The sequence below is a fragment of the Diabrotica undecimpunctata genome, chromosome 8 (genome assembly GCF_040954645.1).
Source record: "Diabrotica undecimpunctata isolate CICGRU chromosome 8, icDiaUnde3, whole genome shotgun sequence".
NCBI lineage: Eukaryota > Metazoa > Arthropoda > Insecta > Coleoptera > Chrysomelidae > Diabrotica > Diabrotica undecimpunctata.
The window spans coordinates 11,386,630-11,414,629 of NC_092810.1; the positions used below are offsets into that span (position 1 = coordinate 11,386,630).

Consider the following 28,000-nt stretch of genomic DNA (forward strand, 5'->3'; position numbering starts at 1 on the left):
ACAGTCTTCATTACAGTTTTTTGCTTACTTTCACTTATCCCGAGTGCGTATAAACGCGTTGATTTATATATAATAATGACTTTAAAGGTCCACCATTGTCTCTTTCCATGGTAAAGTATTTATGCACATTTGCAATTAATCTATCAATATCCAACTTACGTCTAGGCATGATGGTCACTTGAAACTACACGTTTCAATTACAATATACTGAGTTTAGATCAATATGACAGAAACTTTCTAACTGTTGTGCTTGAGAGGTAAACTATAATATAACTGCTTACAAAGATCCTAAACACATTAAGCAAATTAGCCTAATGATCATTAGGAATGCCGATTGTAATTTAATTATGTTTGATAAAAAGTGTAGAAATGGTTGGAAACCGTACATAAACAATTTAAAATGTTTCCCTTAATTATTTTATTTTTAGTACAATTATTTTCATTTGAAAATAAAAAGTTAAATATATTTACCGAAACCCTAACTTTAACATGTAATCGCAGACATCTCAAAAACGGTACACTCTAACAGACATATGGTCAATCTAACCACCACTATTTAAATTGACAAAATGTTTTAGTTTACTCCGAAGTATTTTTTGACAAAAATTAAAAGTGATATTTTAGTACTTTGTATATCTACTTAGAATATAAATTATCCTTAGCAAGGTAGTATTTGTTTCAGAAAAAAATTATTAAACAAGTTAGTAGGTGAAAGAGATTTACGTTAAATAAAATTATGCAAGAATACTATTTATTAAAAAAAATGTAACAAAATATGCAAAACTATGAACAACGGGTTAAAGGCACATATATTTATTTTATACCTAAAATTTAGCAAAGTGTTAAACATTATGGAGACCACCAGTGCAGTTTACCGTGCCTTTTACCACAACGAAAGGTTTTCTGCGAATTCCGTGAATCGTTTAGAGGTGTAATTTGGTTGAATGTACTGTAGTTCTAAATATTCTAGAGTTTTGTCTACAGATTAAATTGCCAAAAATCATATAAATATTTCTGTTTATTTCTAGCTGTATTTTCCTCATATTATTTCAGTACACGTTTTTTATAGTAATTTGGTAACTCCGCGTCGCTGAATCACATGACCTCCAAATTTTCGTGATTTATACGAATTTTTCCTGCAATAACAGTAAAAGCTTTCGGGAATGAAGAGCTTAATTGGGTCATTCTGAAAATAGATCAGGTGATAAACCTCGGTTTACGTTTATGAGCCTCACAGGACGACATCTTGATGGACAACTACTTTCGTGTTGAGCTGAAATTATATGGGATTGGCTAATATTAATGAAAAGCACATCGGGAAAATCAAATTAAAATACTGAATACAGAAATAGGTATAAATTTATGAGAAACTTACTGTGATAGCCTGGCATGGGCCTAAACAAAATGAATTCTGAAAGCTTTTTAGTAATTATACTTTTTTAACATGAGAAACGGAGAAAGTAAGTTATGGCTTTTTACAAGGTATTTTACTATTGACGCGGGAGTTCTGGCAGAATTGCAAGTCTATAAACCTGATAAATATGATTCTGATAGTGATTTGGATCCATGTTCAACTGGCGAGGACAGTGAATATTATGAACCAACTTCAAACAACAAATTGGTATCAAATATTGGCTTTTTATTAGTGGAAGACGTATACTCTGTTATTGAAGACACAAGAAGAAATATTTCATCTAAAGAACCACTCATAATCATGGGCGATTTTAACGCTAAGGTAGGAGAAACAAGAAATGATAACATTCAAAATGTAGGAAACTATGGGTTAGGTAATAGAAACAGCCGAGGCAAACGTTTAATAAATTTTGCAACCGAAAACAGTTTGGCCATTGTAAACAGAATGTTCAAATATCATGCCCTTCGTTTATTGACGTGGACCAGCCCAAATGGAGAATACAAGAACCAAATCGACTACATATTGATAAGAAACAGATGAAATACATGTTTTACAATTGTAAAAACTAGACTAAGAGCTGAATGTGGATCAGATCATAAATTGTTATGGTCTTGCTTCAAGATGAAGCTAAAAAGTACAATTCCGCACCAAAATCGAATCGATTTCGTATCCGAAAACATTTAGAGATGCATTAAAGGAAACTAGTATGTTGAACACACAAGACAACCCAGAAGAAATGTAGAAAGGTTTCAGAAATGCCATAGAAACCTCTGTAGAAAGAATCAGTACCGAAAAAAGATCATCAAGAGAAAACACTGGATGACAGACAGATCGCTGCAACTTCTCGAAGAGCTAAGGAGAATCAAATCTCTCATATATCAAAACGATAGCAACAAAAACGAATTAGCAAGGTTAAATAGAGAAATTAAAAGAGCATGTAGGGATGATAAAAATAAAATATAAATGAAGAATGCGAAGAACTAGAGAGACATGCAAACCGGTATGAATCCCATGAGCTATATAACAAAGTCCGATATCTATCCAGGGAATTTAAACCAATCACACAAACAATAATGGATGAAAACCAACATATTATAAATGACGAGAAAGGGATTGCGGAGGTATGGAGAAAATATTGTCAAAGTCTATATGCAGATGATCCCCAGAACGCAAATCACGACGAGTTCACTGCAGAGAGAGAACCAAACATTCTAAAGTCAGAGGTAGAAAAAGCAATCAATAATTTAAAAAATAGAAAATCTCCTGGCGCAGACCAGATCACCGCTGAAGTTTTAAAAGAGACTGGAGATGTTGGATTAAATGTTATGCATGTGATCTGCAAAAAGATTTGGGAAACCTGAGAATGGCTCAACGACTGGACAACGTCCACTTTCATCTATATTCAAAACTCCTACCTATATTCAAAAAAGGAACTCCGCTAGATTGCAGCAACTACAGAACGGTAACCCTAATATCCCATGCAAGCAAGGTTCTACTTCATGTAATACATGAAAGACTAAAAGCTTTTCCATTGCTTCAGATATCAGAAGAACAAGTGGGATTTGTCCCACGAAAAGGCACAAGAGAACACATCCTTCCGAATGGACGGGTTTTTACCCACATATTTAGTGACTCAATACATGTATACCCACCTAGTGCACTGATGATGGAACATGGATTACGAAAACGTTTTGTGATATAGCCCGATTGAGTCTTTCCAATTATATACATTTTATAAAGGATTTTTAATAAAATTTTTTGTTATATATGGTATACAGCCAAACTACAGGAACTTAGATTCCTTGTGGATTTTAATTTGATGTAAATATCAACAAAATGTACTTACACCCTCTACATTGAATGGTGCTCAGAATTGAACAAAGTACCAGTAAAGGAAACATATAAGTATATTTTTTGTACTTTTGTATTTTTTGTATTTTTTGTTTAATTTTAAATTTTATAAACCTCATTCAGATACATGAGATTCCCACGTTGACTATTTTCCCGAAAATCTTGGAGCTGTCAGTGAGGAGTAGGGAGAGAGGTTCTATCAAGATATAAAGGAGATGGAGAGACATTACTAGGGAAGATGGGATATAAGAATGATGGCTGATCACTGCTGGACCTTGAAGAGAGACTCGATCACAAAAATCCATAAAAAGCAGACCACAAAACGCAGTTTTGTTGGAAAAATAGAACGGTTTTATTAAAAAAAACCAAATATTGTCTTAGGAAATAGGAAATTACCAAATGCAGTGGGAAATAGAAATATTGTAACACAGTAAAGTATATTTTACAAATAAATTTGAGAGAGAGAGAGAGAGAGAGAGAGAGAGAGAGAGAGAGAGAGAGAGAGAGAGAGAGTTGGGGATCTGCTAAAGACATCACTCGACTAATTTTGCTACTTCGCTTTGTTCACTTTGTAAATGTTTTCATACATAACCAGAGTTTTTATCTCCCTCTCTTTCCTTCTTACTGTTGCCCTCTCTTTTTTTTATTTCTCGCTCTCTTAATATCAAATAAAGTGTATGACAAAACGTTATAAGCATTTGTTGCAGCATTGAATGTCTCAGCGACATTAAAATATGTCACAATAATACAACATTATACATTGAAGATATGTTTTTTGGTTTTGATTGGTAATTTTTTTAATGATTGATATTTTTGTTTCAGAACGGTTCATGGCCGGGATATCTGGTTCGGCAGGCATCCATGCTCGCCTTCTGTACTCCCCTTTTGCCCGCCATCGACATCGCCGACCGCCTTCAACAACTCCACCTAGCCGACTACGCCTGCGCCATTTTTTGACCAGTTTTCTAAGCCCAAACCTTAGCCATCCACCTTACCAGATAAATTCTACTTAACCAAAAAGACAACGAAGAGTTAGGCCCCACAATTGATTTTCTACCTCTGCAATATTTATATATAAACGTATTTTATAGTTTTTTACTACTATATCTTTATATACTTGTAGATTTAAGAATAAAGTGGCCTTATTTTCATACCTGAAGTAGGAATTTGAGAGGAATTATTATTAATTAATATTTTTTAAGTGACCTTATATGTTTGCATTTAAGTCTGTGGCGTTCATATTGTACCTGTACCTGCTTTAACCCTCATCCTTTATTCCTAAAAATGGTGGGCAGGTCTTCGTTTAGAAGTAGTAGTAGAACACATGCCGTAGGTGAGTTATGAAAAACATTTTTTTTTTAATCAATAAAAATAATAACCAATTAAATGTGTTATTTTTATAAATTTTATGTATTTACCCATAAATTAAGAGAAATGCATGAAGAATACTGTTATTGTACAATTAAGGCTTGTACATATGTGAAAGCATTAAAATAATTTCAAGAGTTTTAGGTCTGTATCATAGGTGTAGTTCAAAATAATCAGCTAAATCACATTTATAAAAAATATTACCAATTTACTGTTATATACACTCACGGTATTCACGTAAGTAGGTATCGGTGGTTTCTCGTACGAGTTTTAATTGTCTTTAGCGAATTAGCGGTATTTGTCTTGGATGCAGTGAAGTTAGATAGCCCAAATCAGGCCAGTGCTAAATAGAAAACCACACAATATACTACTGTGGAGATACTACAACAAGAAACAAAAACGGAGTGGCTATAATAGTAAATAAAGAAGTTAACAAATGTGTACTTAGTTTTATAGGAATATCAGATAGAGTTGCAGTACTCAAAATTAATGCTAAACCAGTTAACGTGCACATTATTCAAGCATATGCTCCAACTTCGGAAAGCTCAGAGCAGGAAATAAAAATATTCTATGAACAATTGATAGAATCCCTAAAACATACCAATAAACAAGAGTGAATATCCTGCTAGGAGATTTCAACGCCAAAGTAGGCAAAGGAGGTGTTGGCAATACTGTGGGACACTTTGGACTAGGAACGCGAAATGATAGAGGAGACCGCCTTATTCAGTTCTGCCAGAAAACGGATAGTGCAATAATGAACACATTTTTCCAATTACCACCTCGAAGACTCTACACCTGGAAATCTCCAGCTGACTGTCCAATAAAAATGATTAGAAACCAGATTGAGTACATCATCATCAACAAACGATTTCAGAATTCCGTAAAATCCGCAAAACATATCCGGGAGCAGATGTTCCATCAGACCATAATCTTTTACTAGGACGTTTCAAACTCACATGAAAAAAGTCTATAAAAGAAAAGCACAAACAGGTCCGGACATCCAGAATTTGAAAGATAAAACCACAAGAGAAGTCAAAGAGGAGATCAACAACAAAATAAACAGCATGGTAATCTCAGATATTAATCAAGAAAACATAAGTGTGGATGTTATGTGGAATAAAATCAAAAATATCTGTAATTCAATGGTAGATAATAAACTTAAACCAGAAAACAATATAAAGAAACAGCCATGAATGAGACAAGAAATATTAGAGCTAATGGAAGAACGAAGAAAACAGAAATAAGATTGAGGAAAGGTACAAATATATAAAAAAAATCATTAAGAAAAATATTAAAGAAACAAAACAATCATGGCTACAAAATCAATGCATAGAAAAAGAGTCCCTAGAACAGAAGCATGACACTTTTAACCTACATAAAAAGATCAAAAACTTAACGGGAGGAAACGGATCACGAAGTCATAACTTAATACTAGACGAGCACAACAATCTACTCTACGAAAATGAGAGAATACTTGAGAGATGGAGGCAATACATGGAATAATTATTCAAGGAAGAGCTAGAGACAGAAGTCAGTGTTTCTGGATGTTCAGGACCAGAAATAACGCTAAGTGAAGTAACATATGCAATAAAAAGACTAGAAACCAACAAAGCACCTGGACCTGATAACATACAAGTTGAAATATTGAAACTATTTGAAAACAACCAACTCAAACTCCTAACAAGTCTACTGAACAAAATCTATGAAACAGCAGAATTTCCTACAGATTGGCTAGTTTCCACCTTCATCCCTCTCCCCAAAAAGGCAAATGCCACCAGATGCTCTGATTATAGAATTATAAGCTTAATGAGCCATGCACTCAAAATCCTTCTTTCTGTTATTCACCCTCGCATATATAGAAAACTTGAAGAAAACATTAGCAGTGTTCAGTTTGGGTTTAGAAGCGGACTGGGAACACGAGCCATACAAGTATTGATACAAAGAGCTCGAGACGTAAATTGCGAAGTCTACGCATGCTTTATAGACTTTGAAAAATCATTTGACAAGGTGCAACATTAAAAATTATTTCAGATACTGAAAGAATCTAGTATTGATGCCAAAGATTTAAGCCTAATTAAAAATTAATACTTACAGCAAAGGGCAACGAGTAGACAACGAAACCTCACAAGAATTTACGATAAAACGGAGAGTACGTCATGGTTGCATTTTATCACCGACGTTGTTCAATACTTACACGGAAATGCTGTTCAGGGAAGCTTGATATAAAAATCAATGGTGAAATCATAAACAATTTAAGATATGCGGACGAGACGATACGATATGACGGTTTTGTGAACTCAGATTGCTTTTCCCCCTGCTACAACTCTGCTTCTACTGGGTCTACAGACTCCATAAGTACACCATTTGTTTTGTTTTTTTATAAGCTACATTTTTGCTAAGCATATTTTTTTCGATAAATACGTACTTTTTGAGCTATATGTGAAAAATCGTCAGAAAACGTAGCTTTTATTTTGAAAAATGAACATTTTCACTCGCAATTAACTAAAAAATTATTGACTTAGTGAAAAAACTCTATAGAATGAATGTTGCTGAGAATTAGTCAATTTATCCATTCTCTCACGTATTTTGAACGGTTTTTCACCCCCGAGAAGGAGTGGCTTTCACCCCCCAAGGAAAAGCAACCCTGGGCTCAGTCCAAAAGTAAAGTAGAGGATAAGAGGAACCTAAATCCAAAGTTTCAAGCAAATTCGTTGTGACCAGGAAAATTACGGCCCAAAACGGTCATTTACCTGAGTATTGGAAGCATAATTTGTTTCTAAATTTTTATTTGTTGATTATGCTCTTTGTGCTCCAGTTCGCTTAATTAGTTGTAAAAAAGAACTATTTTCACATATTTTTCTGTCTGATATCGTGGCATCCTATATAATTTTAATAGTTACCACCATCTCATTAAAAAAGTTCCCTCCATTTCATTCACATAAACATCTAATGATTTCTTAAGCCCAAAACTCGTAAAACATAAAAGTACTTTCGTTGTCTGCGATAAAAACGAAATTTCCCATTTTGATAGGTACTTTTCGCTTAATAAAAGAGTCAACTGCATAGGAAATTTTCGAGTGTATGTTAAATTGCCTGTGACAACCCTCACGGCCAACTCATTTCTAAAAATGCTCTAGAGAATTCTGCTGATCAGCAGGATTACTAAACAATGGCGTCGGTCGTGCATTGTAGGGTTTTAAAGATATCAGAAAAAAACTATAATATTTGTTTCTTTCTAACTGTGGTTATGGATGTGTGTATTTATGAATAATATAAAGAACGTGTTCGTGTTTTCAATTTGTACTTGATTGCGAAATGTCTCGATCTATATCCATTGACATTTAGGTGCTATTCCCCGTTTTTTAATTATCGAAGATATAAATTAATGACAAAAAAAGTTAAATTGGAAACTAGAGAGTCATTATCGCCAAAATCAAAATAAAAACTTCTAGTCCAGGGATGTACAGGACCTTGCAATAGTCAGGTATTTGATGAGTTTTTTCGTCAATATAATATGTACGGCCTATAGTAAGAAAAACTATACGTTTAATAATTAATAATAACTAATACGTTATAAAAATTTAGTAAAACATTGTGATAATCGATTATATTATAAAAATTTCGTACTTGTCCAAATTATTACAAACCATTGGCCCATATTCAGATATATTAAAGAAAATTGTTATATATTGTGGGACATTTAAAACGATGAATTAAGAATCTTTAAATATATAAATATTTTTTTCGCTTGGCAACGCTGTGAAGCTAGAATTAAAATGCTAACTTCAGTAGCGTCACGAAAGCAGGGATCTGAGTATAGATATTATAATATAATATAAATACATTCAATATTTTTACTAGCAATTAAAGCAGACTTAAAGCAATTAAATAATATTAAGCAGGTATAATCTTTAAATTAAATTTATTTTTGTTATGCAATTTTCCCCTCGTTATTAAAGGGTTTTACTCATGCTCTAAAATTAAAGTTCAGCATTAGAAATTACACTTAGACACTACATAAATACAGGTCCTACTGCAACCAATTCGATTATTTTACTTCTTCCATAATCATACAATTCCCGGTGTTCATACGTTCGGAAATAGTTTTCCTATTGACAGAAAATGTTCCTAGTCGCTTCGACAAGTTACCGTCTTATTTACCATTTCATGTGTAATGATTGGCGTTACAACTACAGCAAAACCTCCCTTAACCGAATCCTTTTTAATCGAAACATCGTTTAACCGAAAGGGTTAACAGTTTCAATAATTTCGTCAATAAAAAGTAAATGTTTGTCGCAAATCGTAAACAATTCCGTTAATTTCACTCACCGATTGATGTCTATGTGTGTTGGGAAATCACAAAAACCAAGAGTTCTAAAAGATATTTGCGAAAAAGCACTTTCAGTTATAGAAGCCAAAAAAGTTCACGGATGTCGACCACTTTATTTTTAGAATGGTTCAAATATGAATTCGTCTCAAGTGTAAAATCCTTTTTAAAATCAAAAAACCTTCCCATCAAAGCATTGTTGCTTGTTGACAATGCGCCAACTCACCCTCAAAATCTACAAAATGGTGACAATTGTCGGATTTTTGCCACCGAATGTCACAAGCTTAATTCAGCCGTTAGACCAGGGAGTCATAGAGACATTCAAGAGACATTATAGATGAGCATTCTTAAGACAGGAGACGAATTAATCCAAAAGTGTTCTCAAAATTCTCAAATCTTTAACAATAAAACATGTTTATTGGTGAGCTGAGTCGTGGACCAAGATCAAATCTTCAACCTTGGAAAAATTCTGAAACAAACTTTTTGATGGGATTTTGATGGGATGTCCCCGAACTGGGATTTTGATTGACGATCCTGAAGAAGAAAATGGTAAGGAAACGACAAAAAATTAAATCTTTCATAAAAAATTTGCCGGGATGTGACGAAATTAACCAAGAAGAGATACGTGAGTAGTTAGCAGACGATGACTCAGAAAGTGAATTCATCGACCAGGACATCATTGATATGGTTCTTTATCCAGACAACCTGAGCATATCAGATGACGAAGATAACGACATGAGAGGCAACAGGCAGCACGAGAACTCCGACGAGATTTTCAACGCCTTAGAGGTAAGAATTTTATACAGTAGGCCTAATTAGTTAGGGACACGACTAGGTTCTTAATTTTTGTTGTCATTGTATAAAGTTTTGTCCTTTTAAGATTACTTTACGTTTCATCGAACAATCGAATAAGAAAACTCATGACGTTATGCAAATGAACGATGGAGAGAGAGAAAAACATCGTTGTCAAACGAAAACGCAAAAGAAAATAGAAGATTTCTTCAAAAAAGCATGTTAAACTTGTTCATTTTCCTTAATTTTATTACTTTAAACTGGATCTACTTATTAGAAAACATTACGAAATCAACTCACAGTATTTTTTAATACCAATACTTTGATCAAGAATATTATAAAAAACAATGTTATTTTTAGCCGAAATTCTTGTTATCCGAAACGGCCTCTCCCCCAATTATTTCGGTTAACGGAGGTTTTACTGTAAAGATTTTCGTCAAAGTGAGAATACAGATGTGCTGTATAATAAGGCAATAACGTTGTTTAGTTACCGTGATCATTTTTAGAACGTATATCATATTTAACGGTTCATAACGCTCTACACTGTCTTTGGATTTCCAGGCTTTACTGCGATCTTGTGTGGCACATGTCCACATTTAGTTCGCTTTTGCCATTTCACCGTTGTTACTTTCTCTCCAACTTGTTTGTGGTCTACTTCTTACCTGTTATGTCTAGTGTCTGCTTTGGCATTCGATCTTTCTTTCGTCGTTCATAACTCTGCAGATATCTTCATTGGTAACTCTGTCTCGACGTGATCTTCCAACTGACCTCTTCCAGAAGTCCATTTCCATGGTTAGAAGTACTTTTTCTGTTTTGATTTTTAGTGGCCAAACTTTGGAACCATATTTGACAATACTTTATATAATATTCTGGTATATCCTTCTTATGCTTTCTTTGAACATATTTTGTCTCACAGAACCCGTTCATCATTTTCATGGGTTTTCTTTCTTGTATATTATTGAATTGTATTGAGTCCCATGTCCCTGTCAATTGCATGCATAAATGTTTGTACGTTTAGTTATTTTGTATACGTTCTTTCATCATTAAGTATCAGATATTCTCTTCTTCCTCCTACACACCTCTATTCATATTTAGTTTTAAACAGAGTCTGTATTAAACCATTGTTTACCTTAAATTGATTTGACAAACCATTTGTCGTTTTCATTTTTATAATCGTGTTTCTATATAACTCTTTCATATATTTTTTTAGCGTAACACTAATGTTCGTACTTTCTAGGACTTACCATAGGTTTATATGAGGCACACAGTCATAGACTTTCTTCAGATCGACAAATAAAATGTGTATTTCTTGATTACGTGCTCTTTTCTTTTACACTGTTTGGATAATAGTAAAAAAGTGATCGATAGTAGATCTTCCTGCTCTAAAATTTTGTTCTTTCGCTTCCATATCCCTATATTCTGCTTTGGTCTTATTTTTTAAAAGCTTACCATATGTTCTGCTGATCGTAGTTGATACTGCAATTCCTCGATAGTTGTGACAATTTTCTTTGTTTTCCTTTTTATGAATGGTTAATAGGTGTGACAATTTTCATTCTTTCGGAAGTTTGTTCCCCTTAAGACAGTTTTGGCACAGTCTTGAGAGCTGTTGATGAAGTTTTTTGCCTGGGTTTGGTGCTTTGATGTCTTACATATATTTCTTTCTTATTAAATAGTGTCCTTAACAAATCTTAACATGTTAACAAATTCTCGGGATTTGTGCTTCAAACTCACTACTTTTTTATTTTTTTATGTTATAAGTTGTAAACGCTTCGATATCACACCTTCCTTGAAAATTATTTGTAGTTCCAGCCCTTATACAGCCGAATATGGCACATAACGAATAAGACATAGCGAAGTGTGGTGCCACCATCACATATTGGAAATAAATATCCTAGAAAGAAACTCCTTGTACAATAACTGTTAACTATTGCGATGTTGCATTATTTTTATCCCATGTATACTTCGATATCGAAGAATTATTATTGAATGCAGATCCACTCACAAAAAATAATTCATCGACCAACAGCTACACCTTCCTATGACAAAGGTAATCAACGTAAACTGGTTACAAGTAATACAGAATAGAGAATATTAGATATTCAGCAGTGGACCTGGCCCAGGAAGTGATAACTTTTTGTATATATACAAGAAACTATTGACTCTACCATGTAAAGATACGGATATATTCCAATATAACATAAGATAGCTTGTTTAATTAAAAAGAAATAATTATAATCTGTGAAATAGAAAAATAATTTTGAGTCTATTTTGGGTTATTTTAAAAATGTTTTCAGATTTTTTGTAGGTATCTCTCTGACCCATTTTTTACTTTTCATCGAGTTTATTAAGTTTTTGTTAAAATTTATTGGCCGCATGAGTTACCTATTTATCACCTATTTCACTCATGATTGATTTTTCTTGTAATTATTTCGCCAGTGAATTTCCCTTGCAAATCCGGAAATTATTAAAATAGCAGCCTTCCCTTCTCGATAACTTCTTACGTCCATTAGCGATATAAAAGACAACCTAAACTCTCTGGATTCGGGTTCCTCTTTTAATTCAAGGACTATTTCTTCACGACAAAGATTTAGGATAAACTACAATTTACGTATATATCAAGTAGATTAATTTACTGGTGTATATACTTAATATATTTTAAAGCAGTACAGTTATAACCTTGATAATTCCCAATTTTTTCATTAGAATTTATAATTCTTTATTTTAATATAAAATGTGAAACTTATACAGGCAAATGTTGTTCCGCCGCTGATATTTCTATTCCTTTTCGGCGATTTCATGGCAAATGTTGACAGAGGCATCTAACGATGGCTAGAGTAAATCACAGTTGCGGTAAAGCAGGAAATTCTAACGGACATTCGGTTTGACAGGTAAAATTACTTCATTACCGGTATTCCACAGACTATTTTCTGTCGTAATCTGACAAAACAAAACGATTAAAAAAATTGACACATTCAGCCAAAGGTGATCGAATATGTGGTGTGAATTTGTAGTTCTAAACAAATATCATGCAATGGTGAAGTGTAAGTGATATAAAGCACTAATAGGAATGTCTAAAATGCATTAGTTAAGGTTAGCTAGTTAAATCAATCAATCATTTTGGAAGGCAGCTACTTAAAATGTCCAAAATGTGTGTATTTTTAATACATCAGGAACATAATAATATTCCTATTTGCGAAATGATTTAAATAAATATAAGTCGAAATGGATTATGAACTAGAGGTCTTCGAAGTATACGACGATAGTGACCAACAAACCTCAAAAAGGCATTCAAAACACACCAGAAAAAAGTGCAAGCAAAAACAGAAGGCGTCAGTATTAGGACTGGAAAATACTGACAATGATATAAGTAAATCTAAGAATAGTGTAGTGGGAAGTGATCGGAGGCATTTGAGCCTTAGAGAGTCGATATTAAGTGTTTTTACAAAACTTGTTGTTTGGAGGGACCAGAGAAGGTACCAGACCACTGTTCCTGATAAAATTGATTCACCACATTCTTCCAAAGACTTCCGGAAAGGCTATATACCTTGTGGTAAGTAATAAGAACCTGTTTCAATATAAACAATTATTTTTCTTGGGTTTTCAATGTTTCCTATTGGTCTAAAAATAGAAATGGAACATTAAAGTCAGTGGCATATAACCCAAATTTAAATTATGTTTATCCAAAATTTGAATTTGTTTTTTAGTATGATAATAAATTTTGACTACTAAATAAAATATTAAACGAAAAGTGTTGTTAGTTATAAATCATATTTAGAATAAAAAATTGTGTGAACTATATTTTAAATTAATAAATTCCTTAAAGAACCTGATTTATTGCTTTATTTTTATAAATTGTAGAAAACATGGTGAAAGTATCTATCTTAATCTTATTTTTCATTGTCAGCTTCTTTTAATCGCTTTATCATTTTTCTAATCATCTCTATTATTCTTATTTTTGCTAAACTAGTGACTTAACCACTCTGTAATATGCTATAAAACACAACACCACAGTTGGACAGAATACCTTGCAGAAAATGCCATTTAAATTTATTTTAGTGTTGATTATCAATTAAGAATTAATCATCACAAATTCATAAAGAATTTTTTTGACTGTATGAGTGAATCTCGTTTTAATGAAGGGTAATCAATAATTACATTTGAAATGAATCTGATGTTATAAAAGGAGGAATGAGGAATACAGTAAGTACAGTAAAATCTGTTTAGGCCAAAATATTTTTAACGCAATAGAATTATAACCCAAAAGGTGCAGAAAAGAGGGAAACATTACAAAGGATGAAAGATTTCGTAAAATAGTACTTACAGTAATTTTAAAAATCTGAAGAGATTCAACATATTATTAATTGGGGAAGCTTTTTTGCATATAAAAGGGCATCCAAGATTTCAAATAAAAGTCGAACCATTAAAATTAGTTAAATAGAAGAGCCTAGAGATTTTTTTAAACAACTGTACAATTTTTAAGCTAATAAACAAATACAATCACTTTTTCAATTTTCAATTAACTTTTCTTTATAAACTTATATATTGAAAGTTCAGCAAAAGACAAATATTTTAAGAGAAAAAACATTAAGATAGGCCAATTAATGAATCCAAAGTTATGATCGAAATGACTTAAGTAATTGTTTAAAGAATATTTAGTTGGATTTAAGCTTAAACCATTTTGTTTTGACCATAAACATATATTATTTACATCATCTTGCAAAAGATCTCTATTTGATTTATCATTCATACAACGAAATAACTTACGATCGTCAGTAAATAGCAGATAGTTTGAGTTTTTTGATAGCCATACCAATATCGTTAATGAACAAATTAAAAACAAGGGACCACAATGAGACCCTTGTGAGACACCAGAACAACAATGGAATTCTTTTGACATATAATTGTTAATACGAACTTGTTGTGTACATCCCATCAAAAAACTTTTAATTAAATTAACAAGAGGGTCACCAAAGCCAGATGCATGAAATTTGTGAACCATAAGGTTATAATTAACCGAGTCAAAGGCCTTCGAGAAATCAGTGTAAATGCTGTCAACCTGAAGTTTATTCTCAAATGCACCCAACAAGTATTGTTGGTAATTGACAAGGTTTGTTACTGTTGACTTCTGGTTAGAAAATCCATGTTCATCAATAATTTATTTATACAGGTGAGATTTATATACCAATTTATCAAGAAGTTAGGGTTTGCTGATTGAATAGGTATACCTCTATAATTATTAACACACTCACAATTGATAGATTTATAGATAGGTGTATTCCCCTAAAAAATACCTGAAAAATAAGTGGCAAATAGATTGACTATTTCCTCACGACTAAGAGCTATTACACATCCACCTTTATTAGACATTTCATTAGGATAAGCACTAGACCCACGTGTAGCACTAACATGCCTCCAAAAAGAGCAGGAATTTCTTGAAATATTCTCCAAATAGTTCTTATAACATACTTACTGCTTGTTATGATTTATATCCTTTCCATTAACGCTATAATTCCTCATATGAGTTGCCTGATGCTTTAAAATTCCTGTGAGCTATTTTTTTCTGTATATCAAGCTCAATTAATTCTCACGAAAACCACACTGGAAAGTTCAATGATTTAAACTGTTTGATAGGAACAAACATATTGATGGCATCATATAAAATATGATAAAAATTTTCTACGCACAATAATGTGTGTGTATGAACAATCATTATTAAATTTTTTTGTATAATAAATATAAGAAGTAATGTAGGTTCTGATTGGATTCCTTGATTAATAGAATAGCTGCTGATCTAGACATTTATTATCTAGGCTTTGTCACTTTTGTCTGTATTCTTGTATTTTAATTGATTTTTGTAACTGTCATTTTGATTTATTGTAATTAACTTTATGACCAGTTTTGATTTGATGACTTATCACTATTTTCATAATCACATTCTTCATATATTTGGTTCTCATTACAATAATTATATTCAAAATCTGGATCTCTCTAATCATTACTGGAAGCGTATGGATTGGATTCTAGTGATTCTATATATATTATGATATATGTTCAGCATAGTACTCCAAGTCACCAATTGTCAATTACTATCTTTTTCGCTGACTGCTGCTGAAAAACACCACTGGAATTATTTTATACTACTCAAAAACACTAGAGGGACATAATATGGTCCAAAAGCCAACATTTTTACAAGTAAATATGAAGCTATTGCAGTTTGTCCTCAAGATATTCATATATAGAATAATATGCTTTTCTTAAGAGTAAATCTTTAACATTTTTTTTTAAATTTAGAGATAAGTGGTATTTCTTTCACAGTTTTTGGCAAATGATTGTATAAGGTCAGTCCCATATATCTGAAGCAATTTTGAAATTTGGATGTTCTGTGTTTAGGAACTCATAAAGATTCAGCATTTCTTGTATTGTAGTAGTGATTGTCTGAATTTACTGGAAATGTATTGATTTCCTCTTTGATATAAAGTAAACATTTATAGATATATAGGCAGTAGAAAGTTAAAATTTGATGTTTAATAAAAACTGGTTTACAAGACTGTTGATAATCCAAATTAAAAATTTTACGGATAATTTTTTTTTGGTTAATGAACACCTTGTTACTATCTACTGAGTTCCCCCACAAAATTACATTGTAGCACATGTGGCTGTAAGCAAGGCTATAATAAACGTTCATTAATGCCGAGATGGGTAGTGTGTTTTTAATTCTAGATATAGCATAAAAAGCTTTATTCAATTTCATGTTCACTGAATTCACTTGCTCTGACCATTTGAGATTACAATCAATGAATACACCCAAAAACTTTGTAGAGTGAGTGGAAGATAACATATTGTTTCTATCGTGGATGGTTAAGATATAGTCATATTTAGATGAGTTGTATGAATGAAAATAAATAATTTGCGTCTTGTCAATGTTTAATATTAGTCTGTTGGTATTACACCAGCGTATAAAGCAGTTAACAACAGTCTTCATTGTCATTTTTAATTCCTCTAGTGTACGTGCAGAGACTATTAACGAGGTATCATCAGCAAACATTGATATTATAAGTGCCCTTATGTGATCTGGTAGGTTATTAATAAAAATTAGGAATAATAATGGTCCCAGCACGGATCCCTGTGGTACTCCTTTATTTGTCGTGTATGGTTCTGAGCTTGATTCTTTCATCTTAACAACACTCTTCCTGTCACTTAAGAAATCCATTCTAGAAATATCCCTCTAAAACCAACGTTATATAATTTATTGCGAATAAATGTTATGTCTAAGCAGTCAAAAGCATTTATATAGTTCAGCTGGGAGATTATCTATTCCTGGTGATTTTTTCTTGTAAGTTTTTTAACTGCAAGAATCATTGGTGGTTCCTCTTCCCTCTCGTCTGTTCCGCTTACCTTATATCTTTCATCTTCCAGGTTTTCTTCTTTTTCCTCTATATTAAGTACCTGGTCAAATTATTTCACTCATCGATTCAATATATCTTTCTTTATTATTATAAGGTTATCATTCAGACTTCTGAATTTTGAATTCTTTTCTGTTGGTTAACTTTCTTATAGAATGCTCTGAATTGTTTGTTATGTTAAGGTATTCTATATATTTAAGTGGTTTCGTTTCTTTTGTGTATCCTCTTTTCTTCTCTTCTCTTTGTTTAGTAATTCCCTACAGTTGTTCTAGTTCGTCGGGTAAGCATTTTTCTGTACGTTTCATTTTTTAATAGAATCTAATTACTCTCCCTTAATATCGATTCCTTTCTAGTAAAGAATGTTTATCATTCAGAATAATTTTTGGTTAATATAGTTAATTAACATAAAATAAATATTTCAGCAATTAGCACTTGTTAAACACAATAAATACTTAATCAAACAAATTGTATATGCATGTACTTTATTATGTAGTTATAAAGATAAGGGATGTTGTAATTTTATTTGAATTTTAAAGTGCAACTTAAGTAATAACTATGTAGGTAAAGTCAACACAGATGTTTTTTAGATGGGATTAAATTACAATTTATTTATTTATTTATTAATATACAGTATTACCCCTATTTGCGAAAGTATTCAGTATTTATTTTCATATTTTACATTTAATATTTTTTGTTTTACTGTATTATAATATGATCCAATTTAATGGTATATTCTAACTACTTTGCTTTAAAAGATATTATAGTCTATCGAAAAGTTTTGATATAGGGGATTGTTTACACACGCTTTGATAATTTTTTATGTCTTGTTTTTATTACCTACAGTCGGTTCACAATTTGGTGATAGCTCACTACAAGTTTAACCCTAATTAGAAAACTGAAATACAGAGAGGCTAGGTAATACGATATAATAGTAAAAACCAACCTAAAACTGACGGTTTAAGACGTTTTCGACTAACCCACCTTATATCTGAAGGAATACAATACCTTATAATCCTATTACGGGGGTATTTTGAATAGTTAGAAATGAACGACCAGTGTCGTAGAGTATATGATTGAAACATTTATTTGAACTAAATAAATATATATTTTTAAATTGTACTTATGTAAATTGTATTTTTTAATAAAACTTATTTATTTTATTCAAAAATAAAAAGTTTCTTGCCATTTGTAAAAGATACATTTATTTAACTAAGAAAAAGGCGCCAAATTTCGCCTGGCAAAATTTCCAATGTGTTTTAAATGTATCCATTATTTTCGAATCCGGAGAAAACTAATAAATATTTTTGAAAAATTTAAACCCAGAATGAAAGATTACATTATTACCCAGGGCAGAAAGTCCCTGAAAACTTCTACAATGTTTATTTTAATATGTTATGTAACAGGGGTGAAAATAAAATAGAAAATATAGTATAATTTTTAATTGAAAATATTGCATGCAAAAGAAACTTTTTATTTATTCTAAAAAATATTTCATTCTGCCTTTAAATTTTTCAAAAATGCTGTTTAGTTTTCTCAGGATTTGAAAAAAAAAATGGATACATTTAAAACACATTGAACATTTTGACAGGCGACATTTTGCGCCTTTCCCCTTTAATACCTTACGATTACAACTATTATTACTTACCTTATATAATTACGATTAGAAAACTATTCAAATTCAAAATAAATAGGATCAACTTCGGAATTCGAGTCATCTTGAGGGTTAATAATTAGCGGTTGTGTCTCTACGGTCGCATCAATTATGTTATCAAGATCCCACATTTTTTGTTCTTCTTCTATTACATGCCTTACTGCATCTTTCCAGTTTTGTTTTGTAATATGTTATAAAGACTCGTATAACAATTCACGTACAGCTTGTATTTTATATGACGTATTTTTTCTAGCCACATAACTTTTCATTTGTGCCCAAATGAGTTCAATTGGATTTATTTCGCAGTGGTAGGGTGGAAGTCTAAGGATTGTGATGTTTCGCCTTTCCGCCATTTTGTCAACTACGTATTTCTTGAACTTGGATTTGTGTTGCCGGGCAATTTTTAGAAGTTCTGCTTTTACCATTCCATCTTCGTAAGGCAGATACTTATTCCGCAGCCAGTCAAGAATATCCTGTTTCTTCCACGCAGTCGTTGGAAGTCTTTCTACTAGTCGTGAATGATAAGGTGCATTATCTAATACTATAATTGAATTTGGTGGTATGTGTTCAATCATCTGCTCAAAATACTCTTCGAAAACATCAACTGTCATCTCCTCGTGATAGTCTTTTGTGCTTTTGGACTGAAATTCCAACAAACCATGCTTAACAAATCCTTTTTCACTGCGAATGTGAGAAATTATTAATCTACTGCCTTTACCAGAAGGTGGGGAGATACCAGTAGACCAACCTTCCATAAAGGCTTGCCTGGAGCTTAATATATTTTTATCTGACCAAATTTTTTTTAGAGTATGACCTGAGTTTACCCACGTTTCATCCTGGTAGAAGATGGGCCTTCCTTCAGCCCGGAATTTTCGTATGGATCTTAGATAATTTCTTCTCCAACATATTATCTCCTCCCGGTCAATCAAAAGTAATTTTCGGTCTGATTTCTCCCACCGGAAATTTAATTCTTTTAAAACTTGCCACAATTTAGTTCGTCCGATATGAGGCAAATCCGGGTCGTCTCTAACTTCTTGTAAAATTTTGTTTAGGTTTGGTATTTCTTTTTTGAAAAAAAATCCATGAATTTTCCTTCGAACACCATTTTTGGCAAATTCATCAATTTCAATAGGCTTTTTCCCTCTCTTTAAGTGTTCGTTTGTGTTTGGGTTAGCTATACCGTGTTTTTTTCTTTCTGATAGGAACCTATATATATATATATATATATATATATATATATATATATATATATATATATATATATATATATAGTTGACTCTTCTACGCCCAGTCATGTTGGCACAACTTTCGACTATGTTGCGAACAGTGTTTGTGGGATTCTGAGAAACCAGAGCATCGTGAACATTCAGGACAATAGTCTTCTCTCTTGATGAATAGACAGACTTACTGACTGTACGCAACAGTACCGGTGTAAAACTTGATGATGTTGATGATGAAGCCATCACAAACAATCCAACAAAACGAGCACGAGCGAAAGGTACGTATATGTTCGTAGGTATATGGAATAAAAAATCACTCACGCACTGCATATAATTCGCAAAAGAAATATTCGAGACGCTAATTACTGCCGTAGACACAGACACACCGACGAGCCGTAAATTACATGCGATCAAAAACGTACTAAACAAAAAAATTGTTTTCGTTCGTAATAACTTCACCCTTTTAAGTTAAGTTTCGAATATAAACTGAACAAACGAGGCACGTGGCCAAAGCATACCCATTATATTATTAAAAATCTGGGGAATTCCATCCTAATTATCTTGCAACGAATAGTACCTTCGGATATGAATTCCAGGTTTTCTAGTAAAGTGATTAAACGCGAAGATTAGTATTGAAATATCCAAAGAGATAAGGTATTCTTATTTACAAAATTGTTAATGGTTAAATTCTTATTTTTATTAATATAATATAATTACATAACATTAGATGTGAAAGTTTTAATTGTTTTTTTGCTAAATATATTAGTATTAAAATATTATTAATATTATATATATATATATATATATATATATATATATATATATATATATATATATATATATAACAGTATTAAAAAATATTATATTATTATTTAATGAATAAACACCTCAGGAACGCCTATGGTTTACGACCGTTTTATGAGTTTGAGGCACATTTCGTGCTCTCAACAATTTATGAACGGAGAATAATTTAAAGATTGGGCAGATATAAGAATGCTTCCATAAAGTTAGAAAAACTGATGTCTTTAATGATGACTCAAATAGAAGATGTAAAGGATTAGTTATTAAATAAATACAATTCTTTAAAAAAAATCAGGAAACCATCTAGACCACTGTTTAACTTATTAATTGCCACTAACATCAAATTTTTTATTTTCTTTTGACCTTTAAATTTTCAATCCGGAAATCTTTGTCAAAAAATTACGAATCAAAAAATTGTGAAAATAATCTTTAACCTATAAATGTTTGTGATTGGCAGTAGTAGAGAATACAAATTTGACAGTTAACTTACTTGGCCTCGGTCTTATAGGCATCAGCCCCATTTACATGTTGTAAGATGAAAATCTAGTAACTGTTCAATCTTTTTGTGAGTATCCACTACTACTTATTAAAATTGATATTGAGTAACACACTACTGATTTCTAGACATTTTTGTGTGACTCTTCTCCTGGCAATTGTAAAATTATAAATTGTTACATACAGGAGGCCATATGAAAACGAAAGTGGGGCATTATCAGGAACTGCAAAAACACTTGAACTGAAGAACCCAGCTACAAGTCGATTTTTGATTAAAGGGGAACACATTTTTCCTGTAATTTCGATTATTTTACTTTTGACCCCTAAGCTAGGGTAAGAATCACCCATCATTTTTTAATGGCATTGGGACTCAAATAATATATCGTTTTAAAGCAGTTGTAATTCCCTATACATTATTCTATAAATTTTTAAATTCAATCCAATGCTTTATTTCATTTATTAAAAAAAATACATTTTGGAAATTAATATTCATAAATCATTCCGTTCGCCCGTCTTCTGAGTTGTGATTTAATAACTCGTCATTATATTTTTGTTTCCTGACTCCCTCTGTCTTTGTTTTTTATTAATCACTATTCTCCATATGGGGTGAACGGTTCCACGATTCTTCTCCTTATTTTCCTTTCAAGTCTTGTGATAAGTGGTCATATCAATAATCACAGATAACGAACATGATATGCAGTTGATACTAAATAAAATAAACACCACAGGAAAAACATATGGCCTGAAGATAAATGCTGGAAAAACAAAATGCATGACAATAAGAAAGGGCGCATTTTTCAGAGTACAACTGCACGTAGATAATGCTCCAATCGAGCAAGTGAAAACATTCAAATACTTGGGAATGATGGTGAATGACCAATGGGATCCTCAACAAGAAATAAAATGCCGTACCGAACAAGCAAGACAAGCTTTTCTTAAATTTAAACCGCTACTTTGTAACCGCAATCTTTCCTTCAATCTCCGTTACAGAATGGTTAAGTGCTATGTATGGTCCATATTGTTATACGGCATGGAGACATGGACGTTGAAAATATCTTCCATTAACAAGTTGGAAGCCTTCGAAATATGGACCTTGCGAAGAATGTTCCGCATACCATGGACAGATAGGGTGAGAAACGAGGAAGTCCTAAGAAGAGCAAATACTGAGAGAGAATTGCTCAGCTTGATCAAGGCACGAAAGATTGGATACCTGGGCCACATCCTGAGAGGGGAAAAATACGCAATCCCTCAACTAATTATCCAAGGAAAGATTGAGGGCAAGAGAGGAGTAGGTCGCAAACAAATGTCGTGGCTGCGAAATATAAAGAACTGGACAGGCGTAACTAACACTGGCGAACTTTTGCATGCCGCAAAAGACAGACGTCTGACCTTAAGATAATTCGCCAACGCACTATAGGTGCACGGCACCATAAGAAGAAGAAGGTCATATCAGTGGTTTTCTCTTTTTAAGCATCTTTAAGTTTCTTCCAAAGGCTTCGTTTCTCTTCACAATCTTTGTTGAATTCTTTCCTTTCCCGTTGTTTACATGGTCACTTTTTCAAATGTTACTAATATATTAGCTATTTGATAATTTTTCCTATTTCAGATCCATATAAAAGCTATTTGCATATATGAAATACTGGACTTTATCGTGTACCCCCCTCTATGTATAACCCTGTATGTACTAAAATCTTTAGACATATAATTGAAAGTTCTGAGTATAATGTATGATAGGAATCAGAAGTAAGTATTTAAACTCAAATCTTCATATTATATTCCATAATATATTAATTTAACACAAACATTAGGCAAATTGGTTTAATTTTAGTTTTGATTGGACCCATAATTGAAAATACTGATTCACTAGGAAATAAATGCATCATCACTGACTTTAAATTGAAAATGTTTATTTATAATTATTTGAGTGGGCTATAATTGATTAATTTATACTATTTAAACTATGCTTTTAGCTTTTTAGTAAATCTGGTTTGAATGATATCTAAACTTTATTTGGTATTGTGAGAGACGGATTAATACTGTGAAGTGACCATTCCTTCTTATAGGTTTATAGGGTGACCATTTAATATGTTTACGTTTTTATCTAGTATGCACTATAATTATTGTAGAATTAAATAATGAACTGACTATTTCGGAGTTAAAAACTGCCGAACTGCGAACTGACCTACAAGTACTGTAATAATATGTGCAAAATAGAAAATAATACACGCCTTCATTTGATATATGAGGGTCCTAGTATCAAAGTCGGCAATCTCCACTTTTTACCAAAATTGAGTTAGTTACACCAAATTGTTCGTATTTTAAAACACTATACATAAATAAAGAGAATAAGAATCAAAAACGGCATTATCCGCCTATAAAATAGCATATAAATTTAGCCTAAGAATCAAACACGGCAATCTCCATGAACGGTTTAGAATCAAAGTCGGCAATGTCCTGTTTGACCAATGAGAATCCTCGTAGTGACCATGTGATATACCACTAGGAGTCGTCTGGAGTCGCTGTCGTTATAATTTCTCGTAGTTTCTTTTTAACCAAGGTGCCAAGCTGTTTGTTTTTTATTTTGTTACTTTTTTAAAATGGAAACTATTATAACTCCTGTTGAAAACAACAAAGCTCGCAAACGAATTCGCAATCCGTCCACATGGCAGCAAAATGTGCGGAAAAAAATGAGGTACGTTCTTTAAAATTTAGTTGTAGTTTTTACTCGAAAGGTTAGGATTAAGAGCACATGTCATCCGTATTCAGATTTTATTCATATAATTTTTTGATTTATTTTATTATTAAAACTATTTTACATATTATAAAAAACTAATAAAAAAAACAAATGATTTGTTCAAGCTACTGTTAATTTTATAAGGTCAGTATTATAATTAGTTTTTTGAAATATGTTATCTTTTCAGGTACTCTTCATCACAGTTACCACAATTCCCTACTTGCGGTCACAAAACGAAGGCCTATCAATGTTCTTCTCTAACAATGAGAGATATCAAGTGTTTTCATGATGCGTTTTACGCAGTTAAGGACAAGCTTAGTCAAGATTCCTTTATTCTAAAATTTTGTACAGTTCAACTACCTAAACGTCACCGTCCAAAAAACTCTAGACATGAAGCAAAAACAACGTCTGTGAAATGCTTTGTACGGAATAGTGTAATAAAGCAAAATATTCCAGTGTGACAGAAAGCTTTTTTAAACATACTAAATATTACGAAACATCGCCTCACCTACATTATGAAATCATTTTTAAAAACAGGAGAAGCACCAAAGAAAAAAGAGGCGGTGACAGAAAAACTTCAAATTTTAAAGGAAAACAAGAATCAGTTCAAAAATTTATTAATACTTTTAAAAGTATTGAATCGCATTATTGTCGTTCTTCCACACGTATGCGCTACCTTTCTTCTGATTTGTCAATACAAAAGATGTTCCAAATGTATATTAATCAGTGTTCTCCAGAGGAGAGAGTAAAACCATCATACTTTAGAATGATTTTTAATACTAAGTACAACCTTAGCTTTACTACTCCCCGTACGGATATGTGTTCCCTATGCATTGAGTTTGCAGAAAAAATTAAAACATCTATGGATGAAGAAGAGAAGAAAAAATTGATTGTTGAAAGAAAAATTCATAAGCTAAGGGCTAATGCATTTTTTGAGTTGCTTAAAAAGTCACGAGATGATTTGATAACACTATCTTTTGATTGTCAAAAAAACCTTGTACTTCCTAAGGTCCCCGACCAAAGTGCCTACTACTCTAGGCAACTGTATTTATATAATTTTACCATAGTCCAGGGAACCTCTCAATCAAAGCTTACTGAAAAAAATGTATTTTCGTATTATTGGATAGAGGACGAATTTGGAAAAGGTTCCAACGAAATTTCTTCCGCCGTTTTTGACAGGCTTAACAAAATTGACTTTCACTCTGAAGTAACCACCATTAGACTAATGGCAGATGGCTGCAGTGGCCAAAATAAGAACACTACGCTAATTGGAATGTGTTGCAAATGGCTTTCATCAAGAGCACCAACACATGTACAAAACATCGAGGTAATTTTTCCGGTGGTAGGCCATTCTTTCTTGCCAGCTGATAGGGTCTTTGGTAATATTGAGAAAGATATTAAAAAACTGGAAGTTATATCGCACCCAAAAACGTATTTGGAATTGTTTTCAAAAATAGCTACACTTACTCACTTAGGGCAAAATTGCAAAGTGTTTAATTGGAAAGAAACAATCTCAAGTGTTTTTAGACCCACTGGTACATGGCATTTTTCTTTTAAAAATACAAAGCGCTTTTTCCTAAGAAAATGCAAAACTGGAAATATTACCATTAGAGGAGAAATTAATTACAGAACTGATTTGCAAACATTTAAAAGTGTTTTAAAGAAAGGTTGTACGATCTATATGATTGACCCCGTTATTATAGAAAGTGGTCTGCAAAAAGTAAATTCACTTAAGCTTAAAGATGTTGATAAACTTCTCACCAAGCACTTTGGAAATACTTGGAGAACCATGGAAGAACTCAAATTTTTTGAAGATATTATCTTTAATAATAATCAACTAGAGCAGCTAGCAGTTCAGGAAGGAAGTGCTGATACAGTTCCAGATACTGAAAAAATGGAGGAAGCAACTTGTGAGTTCTTTGAAGAACTTCCTTCTATTTTAGTATAATATTTATATAATATTTTGTTTCTTAAATTACATTATTCTGAAAACAAAGCTGTTTTATTTTTATGAGCTATCATAAATAAAATTACCTGTAAAACTCTCCAAGGTAACATAAATACTTATTATGTTACTTTTATTATGTTCTTGCCGAATTTTAGTATCAAAACCGGCAATATACACCTCTTAGTATCAAAACCGGCATTCTCCATCATTTTTTTCAATTTAAACAAAAACCTTTTAATAATTTAGGTAAAACTTCTTCACCATTTGCTGTCATTTGCCATTGTCTTATATATTAGACTATATTTGTTTCGATATCACCTAAAATACAGCCGTATAATTGTTTTGCGTTTTACTCAAAAGTCAAAATGATGGAGATTGCCGACTTTGTTACTAGAACCCTCATATAAATCGCAAGATTAGAATTTTAACCCATTAAGTACCATGATCCACTTTTGAGATCACAGAATCGCCATATTTATTCTATTTAAAAGGATGAGTGACAAACTATAATAGAGAATCCAATATAATAGAATCCACAGTTAGAATGCAGTGCAGGTAAGATAGGCAATGTATTTCTTACGGGAAAACGGCCGACCACGTTGCCGGTTTGTCCCGAACGGCGCATCAGGACCGGATTTAAGAATCATAGCACTGGAATATACGCGCACACAATTGCCTACGGTTGTATAAAAGACTGTCATTATTGTTTCAACTAAAGCATGATTTAATCATCGATGTATAAATAAGAGAGTTACATTGTCGAACTAAACAATAACATGAAGAAAAATACTATAAAAAAAGTAAAATATATCAAAAACTCATTGTCGATAGCTCTATTTATCAATTTTCAATAGCTTCCATTGTAAACACATTCTTTGGAAAATAAAGATCATTATAAAGTCATTAGGAGAAGCGAATCAGTTTTAATCCCATTGTCCACACAAAGCAAACATGTTTCTTTGTCTATTTGGGTACTGGCCATTAGACCAAAAACTAGCTCAGTTCTATTTTATTTTCGTAAACGGATGAAAGTACCTACATCATAGAGCTGAACCCGATTGGGATGGTGTGGAGTCAAGTGAAAAGGTATGTGGCTTCAAACAACGTCGATTTTAAAGAAAAAACTGTAGAATGGTTGATAAAAGAACCTTACCAACCCGTATCTAAAGATTAGTAGCATAATTATGTGACCCACGTCAACAATGTAGAAGAAAAAATATTTGTATTAGTATTCTTTTTCTACTTCAAGTGCCATCTCCGTGGCGGAGGTCGGCAATCATCATTCATATTCTGCCCATCTTTCTACTTTCTCTTCTGTCTGTATTATAGTAGTCCCGTGTCTATCCAGAAGTGCACCAGTGGGATTTTGTTTTTTTAGTCCTGCCAGTTCTTTAACTTTCTTGTGTAGGTTAAACAGATCATATTTATTTTGAAGGTCTTCAATCGGTTTGTATTTCTCTTCAAAAGTATTTTTCTTTTGCCTGCTTTATCATCTTCCTGATCTCGTGGTTTATCTCTCTGTATATATTGTTGTCTTTGTTTTTAAATTGTCTCCGTTGTTCAATCATATTGAGTATCTCGTCATTCATCCATTCTTCTTTTCTTCTTGCGGAAGTCTTAAGTATTTCTTTACAGGGTTCCAGTAGACAATGTTTTAGTCGATCCCAGTACTCGTCAATATCATTGGTGTTTGTGTTCAATTGGCTGCAGTTCATATTGGAGGCATTCTTTTATGTTAGGTTCTTTAGGTTTTCTTGTGTCTATTGTAGGGATTCTTTAATGTCTTTTAATATTTTTAAGGGTGAGTGTAATCTTGGCGATAAGTGGATTGTGATCTGAGGCCACGTCCGATCCAGGATATGTTTTCACTGCTTTAACAGCATTACGGTATCTTTCATTGATCATAATGTAGTCTATCTGGTTCCTTACTACTTTCTCCGATGTATTTGCGGGCGATCGCCATGTATACAGTCGTCTATTTGGTAACTTGAAAAAT

General features: G+C 32.4%; 1 protein-coding gene across 4 annotated transcripts in view; it reads left to right on the forward strand.

The window, feature by feature from the left end:
- The window catches only part of ATP8B (ATPase phospholipid transporting 8B), a 294,637-nt gene that overhangs the window by 161,283 nt on the left and 105,354 nt on the right, over nt 1-28,000 (forward strand). For 2 of the 4 annotated variants that reach the window (XM_072539697.1, XM_072539698.1), the window contains exon 2: nt 4,088-4,598. In XM_072539697.1, coding sequence (XP_072395798.1) covers nt 4,550-4,598 — 49 coding nt within the window. In that variant the 5' untranslated portion in view covers nt 4,088-4,549. Of the gene's footprint in view, nt 1-4,087; nt 4,599-12,701; nt 13,303-28,000 lie in introns of those variants that run through there. The other 2 variants (XM_072539695.1, XM_072539696.1) reach the window with 1 other exon arrangement.